Genomic DNA, 19,431 nt, shown 5'->3' with positions numbered 1-19,431 from the left:
TTCTTCACACTGCAAAATCCTTATGTGTTTATTCAACTATGTGCGGGCTTATGTAAAATACAGGACAAATCGCGTCCCATACTGATTTGATACGAAACGCATAATTTTACCTGTAAATACGGGACGATTACATATTTTACGGGACGGGTGGCCCTACATCCAGCCAGGTATCAACCCTGCTTAGCTTCAGTGGGCAGCTAGTCTCGGGCTACAGGGTAATACTACTTTACGAATGAAATCAGCTTTTACAATGATGAAATGACGCTTATTCAATAAATCCGCTAGGTTTTCAAGCATCACTTCGACTCCTGTCACTTACAATTCTCCGACCTCTGCATTTTGGCTATTAGAGGAGAACATGCCAGAGTTTTAATATCAGAAAAATCATCTGCTATTTCCTAATGGAGAGAGATATCTACCAACGAATAAAATGGATATAAAAAAGTGCTTACTTTGAACCGGACTGCATCCTGTTCCGGAAAATGTCCGATTTTGGATTTTTGCATCCCAGTATTTGTTTTTAAACGATTTGACATTAACAAGTGCATTACATGGTGACACTGCATGCATGTCTGTGAGACATGAGACAGAGCGAGATTGTGTGTATGCCAATCTATTTGTAGGTTATGTTTTGCTATTGGCCCTCAACAAATATATATTTTTGACCAGTCAGTTTTCTTAAGTTCAAAATCACTTTCATTGGTTGGTGCACTGCTTACTGCTTATTGTTTTGCACGCAGCCAGGAGAAAAAACTTCTATTAAAAATATGTTAATATCACAAAAATGGCAAAAAGACAGTCAAGCACATTTTCCCATTTATTTTCCTGAGTAAAGCTGATGGTGTTTCTGATTAAAAGGGATCCAGAGAAGATGAAACTGCATACCTGGACAATTCCGCTAACACTAATCAGGATAGCGGAAGACAGAATAATGCACCAGGCCGTGCAGAAACTTGTGAATGATGCTCTTATACAGTATTTGTGCCATCACCATTTAGTGACGTCATTGTTTGTTCCAGGAAAACTAGTTGTATATTCAGTGTTGGTCACAGAGCCTTTAAATTTAAGTTTTTGTTCCTGCAATTGTTAATTTACAAATTAAGCACTGGAGATAACTATATTCAGTTTATAATATGGCAGGGAGTAGTATTACCTCAGTGAGATCTCATTGTAAGGGACTTGTACTTGTAGTACAAGTACTTGGGTTACACTTTATTTTGATGGTCCCCATCAGACATTCTGTTGACTATAAGTTACGTTACACCTACATGTCAACTAACTATCATTAGAGTGTATTAGTTGAGTAGTTAGGGTGAGTAGAATAAGGGGCTTGGATTATAGAATTAGTTGACGTACTTACAGTTACTTCCAGTTAGTAAAATGTCTGTTGGGGGACCATCAAAATAAAGTGTTACCAGTACTTGTAGTACAAGTAGTACAAGACTTGAGTACTTGTAAGTATTTGTATGCTGTTCTACTTTTTTTTTTGAGATACACAATATTAATGTAGACATGGGCAATTTCTGAAAAGTGAACTCTTGAGGTTTGCACTTTGTAGGTACAAATATTGAGGAATCTATTGTTTACGTTCAAATGTGTTGAATTGGACTTTATTTTATTTATAATGTCTAATGTCTAAGGTTTACAGTAAGGTTCCTTTTTTGGGGGGTGGGGGTAGGGCTTTGTGCTGTTTGCTGTTCTGTAAGCTTTGTGTTATTTGCAGCATTTTTCAACAACAAGACAATCCCAGAATGCATTTCTCTTCACCTCCATTCATCTGATGTCTCTGGTTAATTCTGTAATCAGCTTTCTAATTGCATGTAATGCTTTCAGTGTTTCAGCTTTAATGTGCTCAGTCTACTGAAAGCATACAGGGATCATGTATAATGTAGCATTAGCTTTTATTTGTGTTATTGTGATTTCAGAACCAAATTACTTCATGTCTCCATTCCAACAAACAACACTAATTCCCAGAATCCTCCACACCATCACACTTCTTGTTAGAGCTTTGATCTGCACAAATATATGACACTACGAGAGTTGAATGAGTGATGTCATTTCACACTGCTCAAGGTAACAAAAGCGTTTTTTCCTTTTTCCTTTTCTCTCCATATTAATACAGGTCAATATTTCCAGAATGACACATTGTTCCACATGAAGACGAAGCAGAAGGCGTGAAATTACTGATAACGGTGTACACATTAATGCAACACGAAAGTCAACAATGGCGACAGTGTCCTCTAACTGAATAAACCACCGAGTCGATTACAGAATATTTGACATGTAATTTGACATGTTACTTTTTTTGGACTGCTCACAATTCAGCACAAAACAACAAACACAAGGGGAGAGATGGCTAGTAAAATCAATTAAATGCAGAATAATAATAAAAAAAGATTATAAGCTGTTTTCTCATGAGGACCAAACATTTTGGATATTGCATCCTTGTGGGGACATTTTGTCCCCATAAGGGTTTACCAGACCACACCTGGTATTTTTTGAGTAATCAACTTAAAAATGTGTATGCTACAAATTATTAAGTTCCTCTATCTCAATGTTTCTTGTTGGTTTAATGTAAATTCAATCAAATTCAAAATGACTCACTGTAATAACTAAAAAAAAAGTATGAACATTTTTGCATATTTTTTTGTTTTTGTTGTTGAGCCAATACATAATGTTTTAGAGTGTGTGAATTGGACAAGGTTCCCTTTCGTAGTTACTACGAGTTACGTTGTGACGACGAATGGGGTTTCGCTTAGAAAAGCTCTCATCTTCGAGAAATAAAACGAGCCAATGGCAAGGAAATGCCATGGGTCTGCGGAATTTGCATAGCGTAATTCTGCCCCACCTTGTGGGTACATAAGGAAGTATGCTGGCAACATGCAGATATGTTTTCGCTTCGGAGCCAAGTGTATCACTTTACTCCACAAGCCATCCTGAGATCATCTCTCTTCACTCTTCTAGACGAGCAGCTCTCCAGTCTGTGTTGGTGTGATGGCGCGTTCCAGCAAGTTTCACATTCCTGCCTGCTGATCTGTGCAGTGGTCTGCCCCGCGTGTATGTTTCTCCCCAAGTTTTTTCCTCTCACAAAAGAGCTTGCACATGGCACGTCTTTTTAAAGACGTCTAGCCCGTGTATTTCTGGGTGCAGATTAAATCTGCTGATGGGCACGAGCGCTGCCTCGCGTCTTTGTGCTCACGCGCGGACAGCGTTCGTGGATCCGACATGTTTTCATTGTGGGAACATGACCATCGCAATGTTGCGGTCGAGACTCAATGACCTCATAAAAGTGAGGGTCCCCTCATCCACACCCCAATTTATTTCCTCCACGTGAGGGGGTACTTTGGCTGGTGGCCAGGGTGACCTGAGGCAGTTGCTGTGGAACAACCCGACAATTTCTCCTCGGTCCACACACCCTCTTCCACATTGCAATCCGTGGGGTTTCCGAGTGAGATCACTGACCAGTCCCGGCCAGAGGTCGCCCGGGCAGATGAAATCATGTCTATCGCCCCATCACAAGGCGGGCTCGAGTCATCTGGAGATGAAGACTCGGCTGTGCTGCCTCCTTCGGGGGTGCAAGCATTGATCGAGTCTGATCCAGAGTTGACTGCCATGCTTTCCCGGGCAGCCGTGAGCATCGGGCTTGTGTGGAACCCTCCGCCATGTCCCGAGCGCTCAAGGCTTGATGATTGGTCTTTGGGGACGCACGTGCTGACACCCGTCGGCACCCGCCTCCAATTCCTTTCTCCCCGGAAGTGCTGCCGCTATCGCCGCACATCACGCTGCAGTAGAAGGTAAGTCTGTGGGAAAGCACGACCTGATCATCAGGTTCCTGAGAGGTGCGAGGAGACTGAATCCTCCTTGCCCTCCTCTTGTTGCCTCTTGGGACCTCTCAGTGGTTTTAACTGCCCTGCAGAGTGTTCCCTTGAGCCTCTGCAATCAGTGGAGCTTAAGTTCCTGTCAATTAAGTTGGCGCTCCTGGTTGCATTGGCCTCCATCAAGAGGTTAGGGGACCTGCAGGCATTTTCGGTTGATGAAGCGTGCCTGTAATTCGGGCCGGCCTGCTCTCACTTGATCCTGAGACCCGGCCTGGATACGTGCCCAAGGTTCCCACCACTCCCCTTCGAGATCAGGTGGTGAACCTGTAAGTGCTGCCCCTGGAGGAGGCAGACCCAGCCTTGGCACTGCTCCATTCAGTACGTGTCCTCTGTGCTTACATAGACAGAACGCAGTGTTCCAGAACCTCAGACCAGCCATTTTGTATGATATGGTGGGAAGCTGAAGGGAAAGGCTCTCTCTAAGCAAAGGTTGTCTCACTGGATAGTGGACCCTGGCATTGGAATGCAAGGCATACCCTGGCATACCAGCAGCAAGGTCGACCGTGCCCCCTTGGGTGAAGGCTCACTCCACCCGGAGTGTGGCTTCCTCTTGGGCTCTAGCGCAGGGCGCCTCGCTAACAGACATCAGCAGAGCTGCAGGCTGGGTGACACCCAACACGTTCACGAGATTCTACAATCTCCAAGTGGAGTCAGTGTCCTCTCATGTACTCGCTTCAACCAGCCGGTACTAGGATCTGCTCAGGTGTCTTCGCTTGCTCGCCATTCCACTCCGCGGACTGGATACATGCAATATTCTCCTCAGGTGAGCCTCCCCGAGAAGCCCTGAGTTCCTCCAGCACTGCTGAAGTCAACGGCAGAGTTATGCCACCGGCAGCTTTCGCGTTAGCTAGGTGCCGTCATGTGCATGGTTCCCCCTCTGGGCGACCCCCACGTGTATTTCCACTGTAAGCCTCTCTGAGCATGTGTCTTTCCCTCGGCAAGCCACCCTGCCACCCCTGGGGTTGAAACATTCCACCCTGCGGGCTGGACACCCCAGTGCTTTTCCATATGCAGTCCCCCTCCGGGTCATATGTGTATTTTTTAAGTCGTCGTCCCCATACCCCCCTCCGCCCCCCTTCGGACAAATGTCAAGTTATAGTGCTGCAGAGATATCAACCTTAATTAGCATTAGCATTACTAGCCACGGCCCGACAGGTGTCGTAATACCAGTTTCGGCCATGGGAGGTGGTATGCGGGCAACATAACCACCAGCCAACCTGCAATACACGAATAACTCGCACAGCTTGTGGGCGTACTTGAACCTGATGTCAATCGTGTGGAAAGTACAGCCCACTACTTCATTTCAATTCAGGGAAGAGAGCGGAAGGATGGCTGAAGCCCTTGGCAAGAGACCCCTACCACCACCACCCGCTGCACGGAAAAAAAACGCACTCTGAAGCACAAATCAAATCAGATAAGAAAAGGGCCGCTCGTCACGGTCCGGGCTCGAAAGCGCGGGGGGGGCGGCGAGCGAACTGGAGCGCATAGCCCTGTTTTACAACGTTCAGCACCCATTCTGACACGCCCGGGATCACTTCCCATGCTTTCGCACGCATAGCTAGGGGCAGAATGGTCTCCGTGTTCTGACCGCCGCACTGTGCGGGTTCGAGAAACTGAAACGGAGGTATCAAGAGGTTGTCTGAATATTGCTGCTTGCTGACGACAGCAGCCGGCTGTTTCACATTCAATGACTCGGTCGCTAAGGACGGAGAACAATTTGTGGCGCGAACAGGTCATTTGTAGCCTACTGTATCTTTCAACAGTGTTTGTGTTTTTTTTACTATAGTAGAGATGATCGGTTCACGTGCGCTGTCTGATGTTGACCAATGATGTTGACAGAATGCTACATGCCATGCCAATTCACGCAGACCCATGCCAATGGCACTTTCCTTGCCATTGGCTCGTTTTATTTCTCAAAGTTGAGAGGCTTTCTAAGCGAAACCCCATTCGTCGTCACGACGTAACGTTCCCTACTCAGGGAACGAGGGTTACATGCGTAACCGGGACGTTTCCTTTGCACAGAAAGTTGGTGCCAAATACTGAGATTGTATATGAATAGACCTTAGGAAATGGTCCTCAATTTCCAACCCTAGGAGTAAAGCATTTGGGGTCTTTGCTCTGTGGATTATCCTGTGGGTGAACTGACCTCCACAGACTGAAGGACACAGCATGTCTCATCACATATGACAATTGTGCTGAGACCTTGAGGACTCCAGCAGATTAAACTGATTGAAATTTCATTTGTCTCTTTTCTACCTCTCTCTTTCTCTTCCCCTCTGGTGGACTGTGTCCTGCTTTTGTGCACTTATATCTGGAACAATATCGAGCTTGTAAGGCACATGCATACTGTATATGGAGCTAATATTCTGACAAAATGATTTGAATTTGAATTGTGTAAATTTGAATTATTTGCAAGTGTAATCTAACAAAATTGAATTTTAGGTGGTAGTTTAAATAGTTCTGAATTTGAATTTCTTTAAACGAATATTGAACATTTGAAATTTAACAAATTGAAATGTTTTTATGGCTGAATTTTATAGACATGTATTTTCAAACAGTAATATTCAGTTTAAAAAAATTCAGATTCAAGTTTTCAAGATGAAGAAATTCAGAACTTTAAATTCAGTTTTCTAAAATTCAATGTCAAAAATTCAAGTTCAAAAATTCAGATCTGATAGAAAGTAGGTCACAGGTCATCCACAGGGAAGAGTAGATGATCTCAGAAAAGTCGAACAGATCATTTTGGCCAATTGGGGACTGCGGAAGTTTTCCAGCGCAAACGTGGTGATAGTTCAAGAGGTTGCCACTCTCTGAGGGACATTCTAAAACGCTTAACGTGGCTCACTGTACAAAGACAGTGATATTAAAGGACCAAACCCAGTACAAATCATATTAATAAACCATACTTTGTATAAAAAATCAGATGAGCCCAGAATATTAACACAATGCGTTTAATTACGCGTTAAGCATGTTCTTACCATAGAAAACCGTTATAAGAAAACGCTTAACGTGGCTTAATAAACCTTAAATGGTCCTTAGTATGGTTTATTAAGGACCATTTAAGGTTTTAACATGCTTAATTAAACGCGTTGCGTTCATATTCTGGGCTCATCTGATTTTTTATAGGTTTATTAATATGATTTTTACTGAGTATGGTCCTTTAATATCACTGTCTTTGTACAGTAAGCCACGTTAAGCGTTTTTTTTATAACGGTTTTCTATGGTAAGGAAATGCTTAACACGTTGCGTTCATATTCTGGGCTCATCTGATTTTTTATACATAGTATGGTTTATTAATATGATGTGTAGGCCTACTTAGTTTGGTCCTTTAATATCACTGTCTTTGTACAGTAAGCCACGTTAAGCGTTTTCTTATACCGGTTTTCTATGGTGAACATGCTTAACGCGGAAACGCATTGCGTTCATATTCTTATTTTTTACACAAAGTATGGTTTATTAATATGATTTGTACTGAGTTTGGTCCTTTAATATCACTGTCTTCGTACAGTGAGCCACGTTAAGCGTTTTTTACGTTAAGCGTTTTAGAATGTCCACTCTTGTCATGAATCGCCCAGAGGTAAGTGATTCTTAAACATGAATGATTTTGTGTTTAGCGTTCTCAGCACGTGGGACATTTGTCTAAGCGGTCTCTGGTGTTTGTTTTAAAGTATATTTTGTGTAAAATTGATTAGAACGCCACCGTGTCTACTAGACCTAAGTTACACAGACAGGACGCGAGCGGCGCGACGCAACACAGTGCTTGAAGCGACTGTTGCAAAGAGCTGGGACTAGATCAGAAATAGGATGGGGAATTTGTGCGTCTGAAGGGTTTGCAAGCACTCCGGTTTGCATCGTATTCACGATACAGCACACCCTCTCGTAGGCTACCTTATGCTTACATGTAGCCTACGACGCAGAGACCGGACGCGACCCGTGAAATCCCCAACAGCACACGGATTCCCCATCCTATTTCTGATCTAGTCCCAGCTCTTTGCAACAGTCGCTTCAAGCACTGCGTTGCGTCGCGCCGCTCACGTCCTGTCTGTGTAACTGAGGTCTAGTAGACAAGGTGGCGTTCTAATCAATTTTACACATATACTTTAAAACAAACACCAGAGACCGCTTAGACAAATGTCCCACGTGCTGAGAACGCTAACCTAACATATAAACACTAAATCATTCATGTTTAAGAATCACTTACCTCCGGGCGATTCATGACTAGAGTCAGAGAGTGGCAACCTCTTGAACCACCACCACGTTCGCGCTGGAAAACTTCCGCAGTCCCCAATTGGCCAAAATGCTCTGTTCGACTTTTCTGAGATCATCTACTCTTCCCTGTGGATGACCTGTGACCTACTTTCTGTCAGATCTGAATTTTTGAACTTGAATTTTTGACATTGAATTTTAGAAAACTGAATTTAAAGTTCTGAATTTCTTCATCTTGAAAACTTGAATCTGAATTTTTTTAAACTGAATATTACTGTTTGAAAATACATGTCTATAAAATTCAGCCATAAAAACATTTCAATTTGTTAAATTTCAAATGTTCAATATTCGTTTAAAAAAATTGAAATTCAGAACTATTTAAACTACCACCTAAAATTCAATTTTGTTAGATTACACTTGCAAATAATTCCAATTTACACAATTCAAATTCAAATCATTTTGTCAGAATATTAGCTCCATATACTGTACAGCTGCTTTGAAACAATATACTGTATTTTGTGATAAGTACGGTACTACAACATTATAACGAACTTGACTTGGATGCAACTAGGGTCTTCTGGGCGTATTCTATGAAATTGTTTGTTTGTTTGTTTGTTTTATCAAAAACCATACATCTGATCGCTTTGAAAAGTGATAGCACGTCTTCCCAACAAACCACACGTATGGTGTAAATATTAGGACTTCCTTTGACTTTATAAAAGGCTTCAGGTCACAGGAAAAATGTCAGGTGTCAGAGGTATCTGTTGAACCAGAAATATTTAATTCATATCGAGATCCATTTAAAAGGATGTTTTTACACAGTTTACAAGAAAAAGGTGTCACAAAATACACTGCTAAAATCCAGGGCCTTGACCACCACAGACATTGAGGTGGACAAATTGTTAAATATATTATTGCCATATTTAATTGCAATTTTAAATGTTTTGTACCAACACAGGTGACAAATGAAGTAGAGAATATTAAAGGGCACCTATTATGGAATTTTGAAATTTACCTTTCATAAAGTGTGTAACATAGATCTAAGTGAACAAAAACATCCTGCAGAGTTTGAAATATGAAAGTGCACCGTATATAAAGTTATTGTCTTTCAAAAGTGAAAGTCGACTCTGAGTCATTTTTATGAATCGTTAGAAGACCGAAGCTTTTTCTCTGACTAGATGACGTCAACTTGTCAAGTTATTTGAATACGATACGCCCACTTATTGCGCTTCAAGGCCAGGGAAAACATCATGGCGACGAGACGCTGTGTTCTGAAGTGCGGCTCAAAAGCAAACTTTTTTCATCTGCCCAGGGAGGAGCATTTGAAGACTAAGTGGCTACAATTCATATATACAACTATACCACAGAAGTATATAGTCCGAGCCTTGTGCTTTGTTCGCGCCATTTTGAAGACGATTGCTTAACTTAAATGCAATCAAACTTGGATTGGCGAGCCGGCTGATATTGAAGGAAGGTTCAGTTCCAAGTGTATTTGCATCAGCTTCCTCCTCTGTATCACAACCTGTAAGTGTTATTAATAATTGTTGCTTTTATGTTTTATGTAGCATGCTTAATAATTATTTTGTTTGTTGTGTAAGCACCGTTTAGCTTCTAGGTCTTCAATGACAATTGTATATTGAGATATGTTAAGTGTTTGTCGTTGTTTTCGGAGTTGTCGACTTAAAGAATAGAATAATACCTCGTAGTAACGTAACTGCATTTTTTTTTTTTTGTAAACGTTATGTTTATGCATCGGGCTAACGCAAACAAAGACTGATTGTGCTTTTACAATATGAACTCTGGGCTATGCTCGCTAACATAACATTAAATTCTTTATCTTATTTTTAGTTTTTTACTACAAACTACAAAGCAGTGGACTATAATCATTATTATAACACGATTTAATTGATAAAAGCATCATTGTACTCCGTGTTAAACAATAAGTATTATCTCTGTAAACACTGCTGGGTCATCTGACCAATCAACGCAGATTAGCGTCGCGCAAAGGAGGGGTTTGGAAAAACGAGTCGTTGAACGAATCATTTGGGAGTCGGTGAGCAAATCAGGTAAAAATAAATGCATATTATACGAAAACAAAAGTGTTTTTTGTCATTGCATGCACGTAAAACTGTTGTTGGGGACTCCCTAAACAACATTAGGAACATTTTAAATGTCATAATAGGTTCCCTTTAATATATATATATATTGGTATTGTGTGAGAACTGTGTGAAGAGAAGCATATATATATATATATATATATATATATATATATATATATATATATATATATATATATATATATATATATATATATATATATAATGCTACTCTTCACACAGTTCTCCTAACCAATTTTCAGCTTGGCACAGCAGTTAATTTATACAATCATTCAATGGTTGCTTTTGTAAAGTTTATTTACAAAGCAATAATGACACTCTCTAATGTTTTTGGTTAGGAGAACTGTGTGAAGAGTAGCAGAATAATAACCATATAAAATGCAAACAAATGTGCCTCATTTTCTGATATAAATCCACAGATATTATAAAGTAGCAATTTTTCTCGGTTCATTAAAAGTTACATGTGCAGTGCTTCTTATGCCAACAACAGCATGTCATTTTCATTTATTAATTTAATTTTTGAATGCCTCTTCTTTTTCTTATATTATTGTTAATAGTAATATCACAAAAAAAAAAAAAAAACACTCCCACCTCTAAAATCCTTCTATCATTTGGTAATAATTAAATACACTGCTTCAGGCACCAGTGGTGTTTATAGCAGCATACCGTATTTTGCAGAGCCTTTTTCTTGTAAACTCTGTAAAAGCATAATTTTAAATGAAACTTATTTTTCCAAACCTCTTGTCCTATGTAGCGTCACAGGAAGGCTGGAGCTTATCCCAGCATTTCAGGCTGCAGGCAGGGAAACACACTGGATGGATAATGAATGACACATTTCTTAAGTTTTGTCTGATGCCGTTTCATCCGAATCTTTGATGCCTAAGGCGGTTTTGTCCAAAGCCTTTATATCTGAGGCTGTTTCATCTGCAGTGGGATGGCTTTGCATTTATGCTCTTGGTCTTTTACAAGAAACTTGTTAGAAGCATTTATTACACAATCATCTGATCTAATATTGTATATGATTATAATACATAAGAGAATATCTGGCAGCAATTATAGCCTACCATACACATCATGGTTATTTTTTTTTTTTTTAGAGGTTTGGCAAAAAAACAAGACTGGTATGTAATAGTTTTCAAGGGTAGTACAGTGCTTTGAATAATAGATCCCCAGATATGATCTTACCGTCTACGCAGGCCGGCCTGGCTCTCGTTGTCCCAGCAATCTGTCCTTTCTTACATGCACAGCGGGCCGTCTGTCTGGCAATAGTTCTGCGTGGCTGACTGCTGTCTCTGTCTAGAGTAACAATCTCACAGGTGCCTGCTGCCAGTTGACCTGCAGGACACAACCAGAGATAGAAGAGGGGTTCAGAGGGGAACGTTGCGAAACATCATAATTTTTCAGATTTATTCAGGTTGTTTTTTCATACACTGTAAAAAAAAACACACACAACAACAACAGAAAAAGTACTGGCAACTTATTACCCGGACATTATCCAGTAATTTTACGGACATTTCCATTAACCCTAAAACAACACAATGAAGTTCAAAACTCTAAATTACAAGGTAATACACCTGTAAAGTATTAATACGGAACATTGTGCCCTATTTTAAAGATTTATTTTTGGTGATTTTTGCCTTTATTGGGATAGGATAGTATAAAGAGGACAGGAAGCGAGGGGGGACGGGATCGGGAAAGGTCCACAAACCGGGATTCGAACTCGGGTCACCCGAAGCGCAATGTCGCTATATGTCGGTGCTCCCCACGGGGCTATATCAGTGCCGACCGTTGTGCCCTATTTTTACAGATTTTTTTTAGTTTACAATGGGGTTCTCAGTTATGCTTAGGTATCAACTTTTATGCATAATTATGTAAAAACACGAGAAAGAGGAGAGTGAAGTAAAAAGCAACAATCGATAATTTTTTAGTGACCTTCCCTTTCTTTGTCAGTGTGTGCTGACGAAAATTTGATTGCAGTGCAAAGCAGCTTTAGCAATGACATATTCAGGTAGGATAGATAGATAGATAGATAGATAGATAGATAGATAGATAGATAGATAGATAGATAGATGGATAGATGGATAGATGGATGAATGGATATGTGGATGGATGGATGGATGGATGGATGGATGGATGGATGGATGGATGGATGGATATATAGATACTGTAGACAGACAGACAGACAGACAGACAGATATATAGATAGATAGATAGATAGATAGATAGATAGATAGATAGATAGATAGATAGATAGATAGATAGATAGATAGATAGATAGATAGATAGATAGATAGATAGATAGATAGATAGATAGATGGATGAATGGATATGTGGATGGATGGATATATAGATAGATAGAAACTCTAGACATAGATAGATAGATAGATCGATCGATAGATATATAGATAGATAGATAGATAGATAGATAGATAGATAGATAGATAGATAGATAGATAGATAGATAGAAACTCTAGACATAGATAGACAGATAGATAGATGGATGGATGGATGGATACATAGAAACTCTAGACATAGATAGATAAATAGATAGATAGATAGATAATCTATCAGTTATATTATAGATAGATAGATAGATAGATAGATAGATATAGTTTGAGTAATTTAAGCAATTTCAAGCAAACCTAAACAAATTTAAAAAGTAAACCCTGCATCAAAAAATAAATGAATGATTGCCCATAAGTAAAATAATATAAATAAAAAACACAACTTTAAAGCATTTCTAAGCTTCAGTAAGGGCCCCCTCTGGCCCTCTGTGAAGCCCTCAGATTAACCTGTCTATATGTGAAGCTGGTCTACAGGGAATCTGCTTCCTGCTCCAGACCTGAGGGTTCTGATTGGCAGTGAGTCAGAGCTGTGATTTAAACTGACCCAGAGTCAGCGTGCTGAGGTAAAACAGGGTTAATTAACTTAACGCACAGGTCGCATTCAGGCTAATGGAGGATCTTAAGATACACAGCTGCACTGCCGCACCAAATGTGTGGTCAAAGGTTAAACAACATCAAGCTTAACAAGATGTTTGTGTTTTCATGGAATTTATTCAACCTTTAGCCTAAAGATTGCAGAGTGTGTGAGTTGGATTATGTAAAAATCCATTTGTCAGTGTGTTTGCTGTCTAGATGAGACTTCTTAAGCTCTGCAGGTGATAAGAAAAACAACTTCCTGATATTTCATAATTTGGCTGCTGTGTCTGTTCACAAAGCCATACATTCTGATAGGTGGGTTTCACAACTTATTTAATAATAATTCCCCCATTTTTTTATTTCAGATTATTGCTTTAAAATTCAAGTACACATGATGGGCCCTATTTTAAGGATCTAAGCATGTGGTCTAAAGTGCATGGTGCAAGTGCACTTAGGGTGTGTCCGAATCCACTTTTGCTAGTTTAACGACGGAAATAATGGTCGGCGCTCCCGGCGCATGGTCTAAAAGGGTTGTCCCTATTCTCTTAATGAGTAATGGGTGTGTTTTGGGCGTAACGTGCAAAAAAACAATTAGAGATGTTCCGATTCCGATACTAGTATCGGAAATGCCACCTATACCAATAAAAATTCTGGCATCGGTATCGGCGAGTACTTGTACCCATGTACCGATCCGATACCATTTTCATAAACAATACCTAGTTATTGCACGCTAGCTTTGCTAAACGCTGCAAATCGGAGATCAAGCCTTCTTCGCTGCTTTAAACAGTGGTTGCCTGCGGCAACACAGGAAGTTGTGCTGTGACGCCACAAGCAACCACCGTTTAGAGCAGTGAAGATGAAATTAAAATGCTTGCGCGAGCAGTATGTCCACTGTTTGGCAATATAACCGACAGAATTATCGAGTTTATTGTTCTGGATGACCACCCACTGTCAGTCGTCAAAAACGTTGGATTTTGCAGCTTAATTGAACATTTGGAGTCCCGGTACAGTTCGCCTGGTCGCAAATACATCTCTGAAACAGCGCTCCCTAAGCTATTCGAGCTATGCGACGCGACCCCGCTGTCTTTACTGAGTTTGACAAGCACACTGGGTGTGGGCACAGCGACGCCGTCATCTTTAAGTTTTAAAGAGATTATTTTCTTAAATTATTCATATATAATTTTTTGGATTCCTAGATTTATTTGTTGTACTGTTTTTTTATACAGTTATATTGTAAAACTAAAATACCTTTTTCAGTTTACAGTATTAGATTTGTGGCTGCATTTGAAGTTATTTTTCACTTAAAAATAAATAAGATACTACTGTGAAATGTATGTCAGATAATAAAAAATATTCTAGTTCACTGTGTGTATTTGTTCATGTTTTATTAAGGGATAAGTCTGAAGCACACCATAAAATAATTATATCAATTCATACAGGGCAACTATGAATTGCAGCTGTATAGATACACACCCAGGTATATCCGATACCCTGAGTCCAGGAATCGTATCGGGAAGGGAAAAAGGGTATCTGAAAATCTCTAAAAACAATCTCAGAGTGTCTCATTCCCTTCAAAAGCCAGTTGTGCTCACGCCATGGTGGATTCGCTATTTACATGGCCAAATTTGCAAGCGGAAAAATGGAACGGAACATAGAGGAAACAGATCTGCTCCTGCACAAGGTTAAAGCGAGCAAGCAGACCATCTACGGGACAAAGTCTATGCGCGTTGTGGACCCGTATAGGCGCATATTACTAACGCACTCTTTAAATAACAAAACAAATATTGCGCCATTGACTTTAGACCAGATTTTAGTTGGTCAATGGCGCAGTCTATTTCAGTTGCGTCAAAATAGCAACGCGCCAACAATGCGCCTGAACAGACCTCCTTTTCAGAACAGCATGGGTGCACAAATGGGCGCAAATGCATTTGCTATTTAAACCTTGTGGCGCAGGACGTGAAAATGATAACTGCGTCAGGCTGAAACTAGCAAAAATGGTTCATGCAGGTTGTCTACAAACTGGAAGGTTGGTGGTTCTATCCCCGGTTCCACTTGACCAAGTGTCGAGGTGTCCATGAGCAAGACACCTAACCCAGCTGCTCCCGACGAGCTGGATGGCGCCTTGCATGGCTGACACCACCGTCGGTGTGAATGGGTGAATGTGAGGCAGTATGTAAAGTGCTTTGGTGGCCATGGGTCTGTTAAAGCGCTATATAAATGCAGTCCATTTACCATGATGGGCCCATGGAAATTAAAACAAATAGAGCAAATTAGAAGCCTAAAACTTGAACTTTGAACAAACATCAATGTTATTTATTTATTTCCTCTGTTAATTGAAACCCTTCTGGAAGCAAGTGAACTGTGTGAAACTCCAATTTGCCGTTGTGTAAGTTTCCTTCCTTCCGCTGAGTTCCATTCCCCTCAAACCATTAAAAAAGCATGAAAAAACACTTTGAAACCAAAATCTCCAGAATAAACATGACCCATGATAAAAAGAAAATGTTCTCTCCTTTCTAGATTGTCTCTCACTCTAAAGCTATTACATTATTTCTCTTTACATCAACTCATTTCATTTATATTCTCCCCCTCCTCCAAGCTTCTGGATGATGTCGGATAATGACATGTCATATGTGCGTAGCAGCGGGAAATCCATCTTTCTCTTTAACACTCATTTCTGCAGAGATTGCATTTGTCTGCCAGATCTGAAAATCCCCAACAGGAACTGAATAAAAAAAAAAAAAAAACTTCCCTTACATTGCTATAAGCATAGTAAGACACGAAGAGTTGAGATGAAGCCCTTTTGAAAATCTCCTTTTTGTCAGCAATTCATGCATTGAATAACATTCCTCTGCTTTTTGTCCTAGTTTAAACTACATTTTGTTATTCAGTGCTCCGCTGGTATTGAATTAACATATTACTTGAACATTATCATTCTTTTAGAGCTGCTCTTCCATGTATCTTTAAATGGCTCACATCTTTCTCGAACATTTGTGAAAGAGTTATATGGCTCTGGAAACAATCTACATTGTTTAAAGCGATATATAAATGAAGATGACTTGACTTGAGTTGACATACTGTAGCTTTTATTAGCTGCAATTCCTATAATTGAAATGTAGTTATGATGCTTCTAAGACATCCTTTTTCTTATAGGGCCAGCCTAGCAATAACTAAGGAAAGATACAATTATTAATGTGGACCTTTTACTGGTGCACATATCAGATTTAAAAGGTATTAATCTTGATTAATATCAATGCTACACACATGTACAGATCTAAGACACTTATTATGTGTTCAGAACCATGGCTTCCCCAATTACAGGATAGATACTAATGATAAGCATAAAATGTGGTCAAGACTGTAAAATATTTTGAAGCTCCGGACTCTGCAGTATTCATTGCTCTGCATTTCCTTCTGAAGGAATGAGCCTGATATCTATTCAAGGCTTCTATGAGGCAGAGAGACGGTAGAAATGAAGAAAAAAAACTTTCTTTTGGTGAGAAAAACCCCCATAACCTAATCAGTAAATATTATGGAAAAATGATTGACTTTACTATTATTTCATTTTACTGTAAATGTCCTGCTATGATTGTTTATAGCCTATGTTTTCTGTAGAAATGCACAAAATGTGCAATTATTATAATAATTGTTTTAACAGTTTTGAAAGCAGCATATTAGCATTTGAAAAATGGGCTGCAAATAGTGTATTACAGGTAATGGAGTATGAATGACAAAAGAGTTCAGGGATTTTTGGAAGATGTGGTATTTACGATATGAAACTCAGGTCACTGCTCTCAAAACAATTAACAGTTTAACTTTATTTTAATGGTCCCTTTAAAGGGATAGTTCACTTTGAAATAAAATTTTGGTATGTTTTAGCTTACCTCAAGGGCATCCAAGATGTAGGTGTCTTTTTTTCCGCAGTAGTTTCAATTTTGATATTTTTAGATCAAACCGTTCTTGTCTGACAGTCATATCATGCAGGTCTGTGGTCACTGTCTCAAAGAGCATGCACAGAGTCCAAATTAAAACAATTCCCCATCGTCCAAATCCCCATCGTAAGTACACATTGATGGCCTAAGACATGAAACGAGCGGTTTGTGTGAGAAAACGAACGGTATTTATATAGTTTTTACCTCTTGTAACACAGCCACATCCAAGTGATCTGAGGGCGCGAGCGCATCCTGATGTGTGACGTGTGCGCAGACTGGTGCATAGATGTATACACTAGATGTCGCCTTGGCTACGGCAGTTCATTGGAACGAATGTATTCAATGCGACATCTAGTATATATATATATCTATGCACCAGTCTGTGTACACGTCACACAAATGGAAGCGCCCGCGGCCTCAGATCACTTGGATGTGGCTGTGTTACAAGAGGTAAAAACGATATAAATACTGTTCGTTTTCTCACACAAACCGCTCGTTTCGTGTCTTAGGCCATAAATGTGTACTTACGATGAGGAATTGTTTTAATTTGGACTCTGTGCATGCTCTTTGAGACAGTGACCATAGACCTGCATGATATGACTGTCAGACAAGAACGGTTTGACCTAAAAATATCAAAATTGAAACTACTGCGGAAACACAGACACCTACATCTTGGATGCCCTTGAGGTAAGCTAAAACATACCAACATTTAATTTCAAAGTGAACTATCCCTTTAAGACTTTCAGTTGACTATAAGTAATGCTGCACCTACATGTCAATGACTCTCATTAGAATATTAGTTGAGTACAGACAGACTGTTAGGTTTGTGGTAGGGTTCGGATTAGTGGAAAAAGTTTACATGTACTTGCAAAATGACTTCTCGTCAGAAGAATATCTAATGGGAAGCATCAAAATGAAGTTTTATATTAAGCAAACAGTTTATTAATACTCTAATGAGAGTAAGTTGACATGTGGCTGCAATTTTACTTATAGTCAACAGAATGTCTTAAGGGGACCGTCAAAAAGTTACCCAATTAACACAGCCAACTAACACACACTCTTTACCCCAACCAAAAATTTCAACTTTACTGCATAATGAAGTACTATTTTCTTTCTGGTAATGCATTAATTAGAAGTAAATGCTATGTTCTCTATTGATTTTAAACATTCTGCTACGGACACACAAATACACAAATGGAAATACAAGTTCCCTTTCAAAAGTTACTCTCAATGCTGCGCTAACAGCGCTATGGGAAAACATATTTGACTGGTTGTGAACACGTGTGGCAAACACGCCAAGAATCTGGCTTAAATAACCTCTGATGATGTCATTGGAAGGCGCACGTCAGAGGCTATAAATAGACGCTTTCAGGTTCCTTTGTCTTCAGAACCGCATTGTGTGCAGAAAACGTTCTCTCTCAAACTATACCCTTTGTTAGGAGTTAGTTTTGTCAGGCAGGAATAAAACCTTTTCTCACTCTCTTTCTCTCTAAACGAAAATAAATTAGTTAAAAATAAGAGAATCAATGCCGCCCTGCTCACAGCCCATCTCAGAGGAGGATCCACATGATTTCTGTATCTTGTGTTTGGGGGAAAATCACAAGGACGCAGAGTGTGAGCACCGCGATATATTCTCCATCAAAGTGCTCCGTTCCAGGCTCGAAATCTTTTGAGAAGAGTGAGCTTTGTGTGTCCTTGATGACAATATCATGGGGCTCGCGATCTGGCTGAAGGTCAGGGAACTGGTCCTTCCCTTTCTCTTGTTCTCTTACCAGATCGTGAGGCCCTCAAAAGCCCACTTCTGGAGCTCTGCGGCCCTTCTTCAGACCGTTCTGAGGACACTAGCTCTCTTGGGGAGATTTTGAGTGCACTGCCTCCGAGCGCTCCTCTCATGACGATAGATCTTACGATGAGTCGAGGTAGTCACTCGCGCTGTGAACAGTCTTCAGCGAGACTGGCCACAGGAACAAGAGACCCCCAGACAACCAAAGTTAGACGACAGATTTCTGTCGGGGTGTCCAAGGGGAGACATCAGAGAGATGGCCCCTCCCCTTCTTTCATGATCTCCATGATGAATTATATAAATCATGGAATAAACAGTGTTCTTCCCATGTCTATGTGCTCTATTTGACTATCGTTGTTGCACAGGATCAGGGTTATATGATGAGTCAAGTCAAGTCAAGTCAAGTCAAGTCAAGTCAAGTCAAGTCACCTTGTATTTATACAGTGCTTTTTACAATACAGATTGTACAAAAGCAGCTTCACAGTGATACATGAAAATAATACAACAAAGTGTGTTTCTAGAAGAAAAATGCGTCATCGTCCATCTTAAGTAAGGCAGATCAATAATATTGTTGAATGTTAAATGTCTCCAACTAAG

General features: G+C 40.0%; 1 protein-coding gene across 3 annotated transcripts in view; it reads right to left on the bottom strand.

Moving 5' to 3' along the window:
* tafa5a (TAFA chemokine like family member 5a) overlaps positions 1 to 19,431 on the bottom strand; it is a 147,538-nt gene that overhangs the window by 51,659 nt on the left and 76,448 nt on the right. For all 3 annotated transcript variants that reach the window (XM_079622156.1, XM_079622155.1, XM_079622154.1), the window contains exon 2: positions 11,387 to 11,536. In XM_079622156.1, coding sequence (XP_079478282.1) covers positions 11,387 to 11,536 — 150 coding nt within the window. The remainder of the gene's footprint in view (positions 1 to 11,386; positions 11,537 to 19,431) is intronic.

This window comes from Phoxinus phoxinus, assembly GCF_949152265.1.
Source record: "Phoxinus phoxinus genome assembly, chromosome: 9".
Lineage (NCBI taxonomy): Eukaryota > Metazoa > Chordata > Actinopteri > Cypriniformes > Leuciscidae > Phoxinus > Phoxinus phoxinus.
This window is presented reverse-complemented; position numbering and strand designations above follow the sequence as displayed.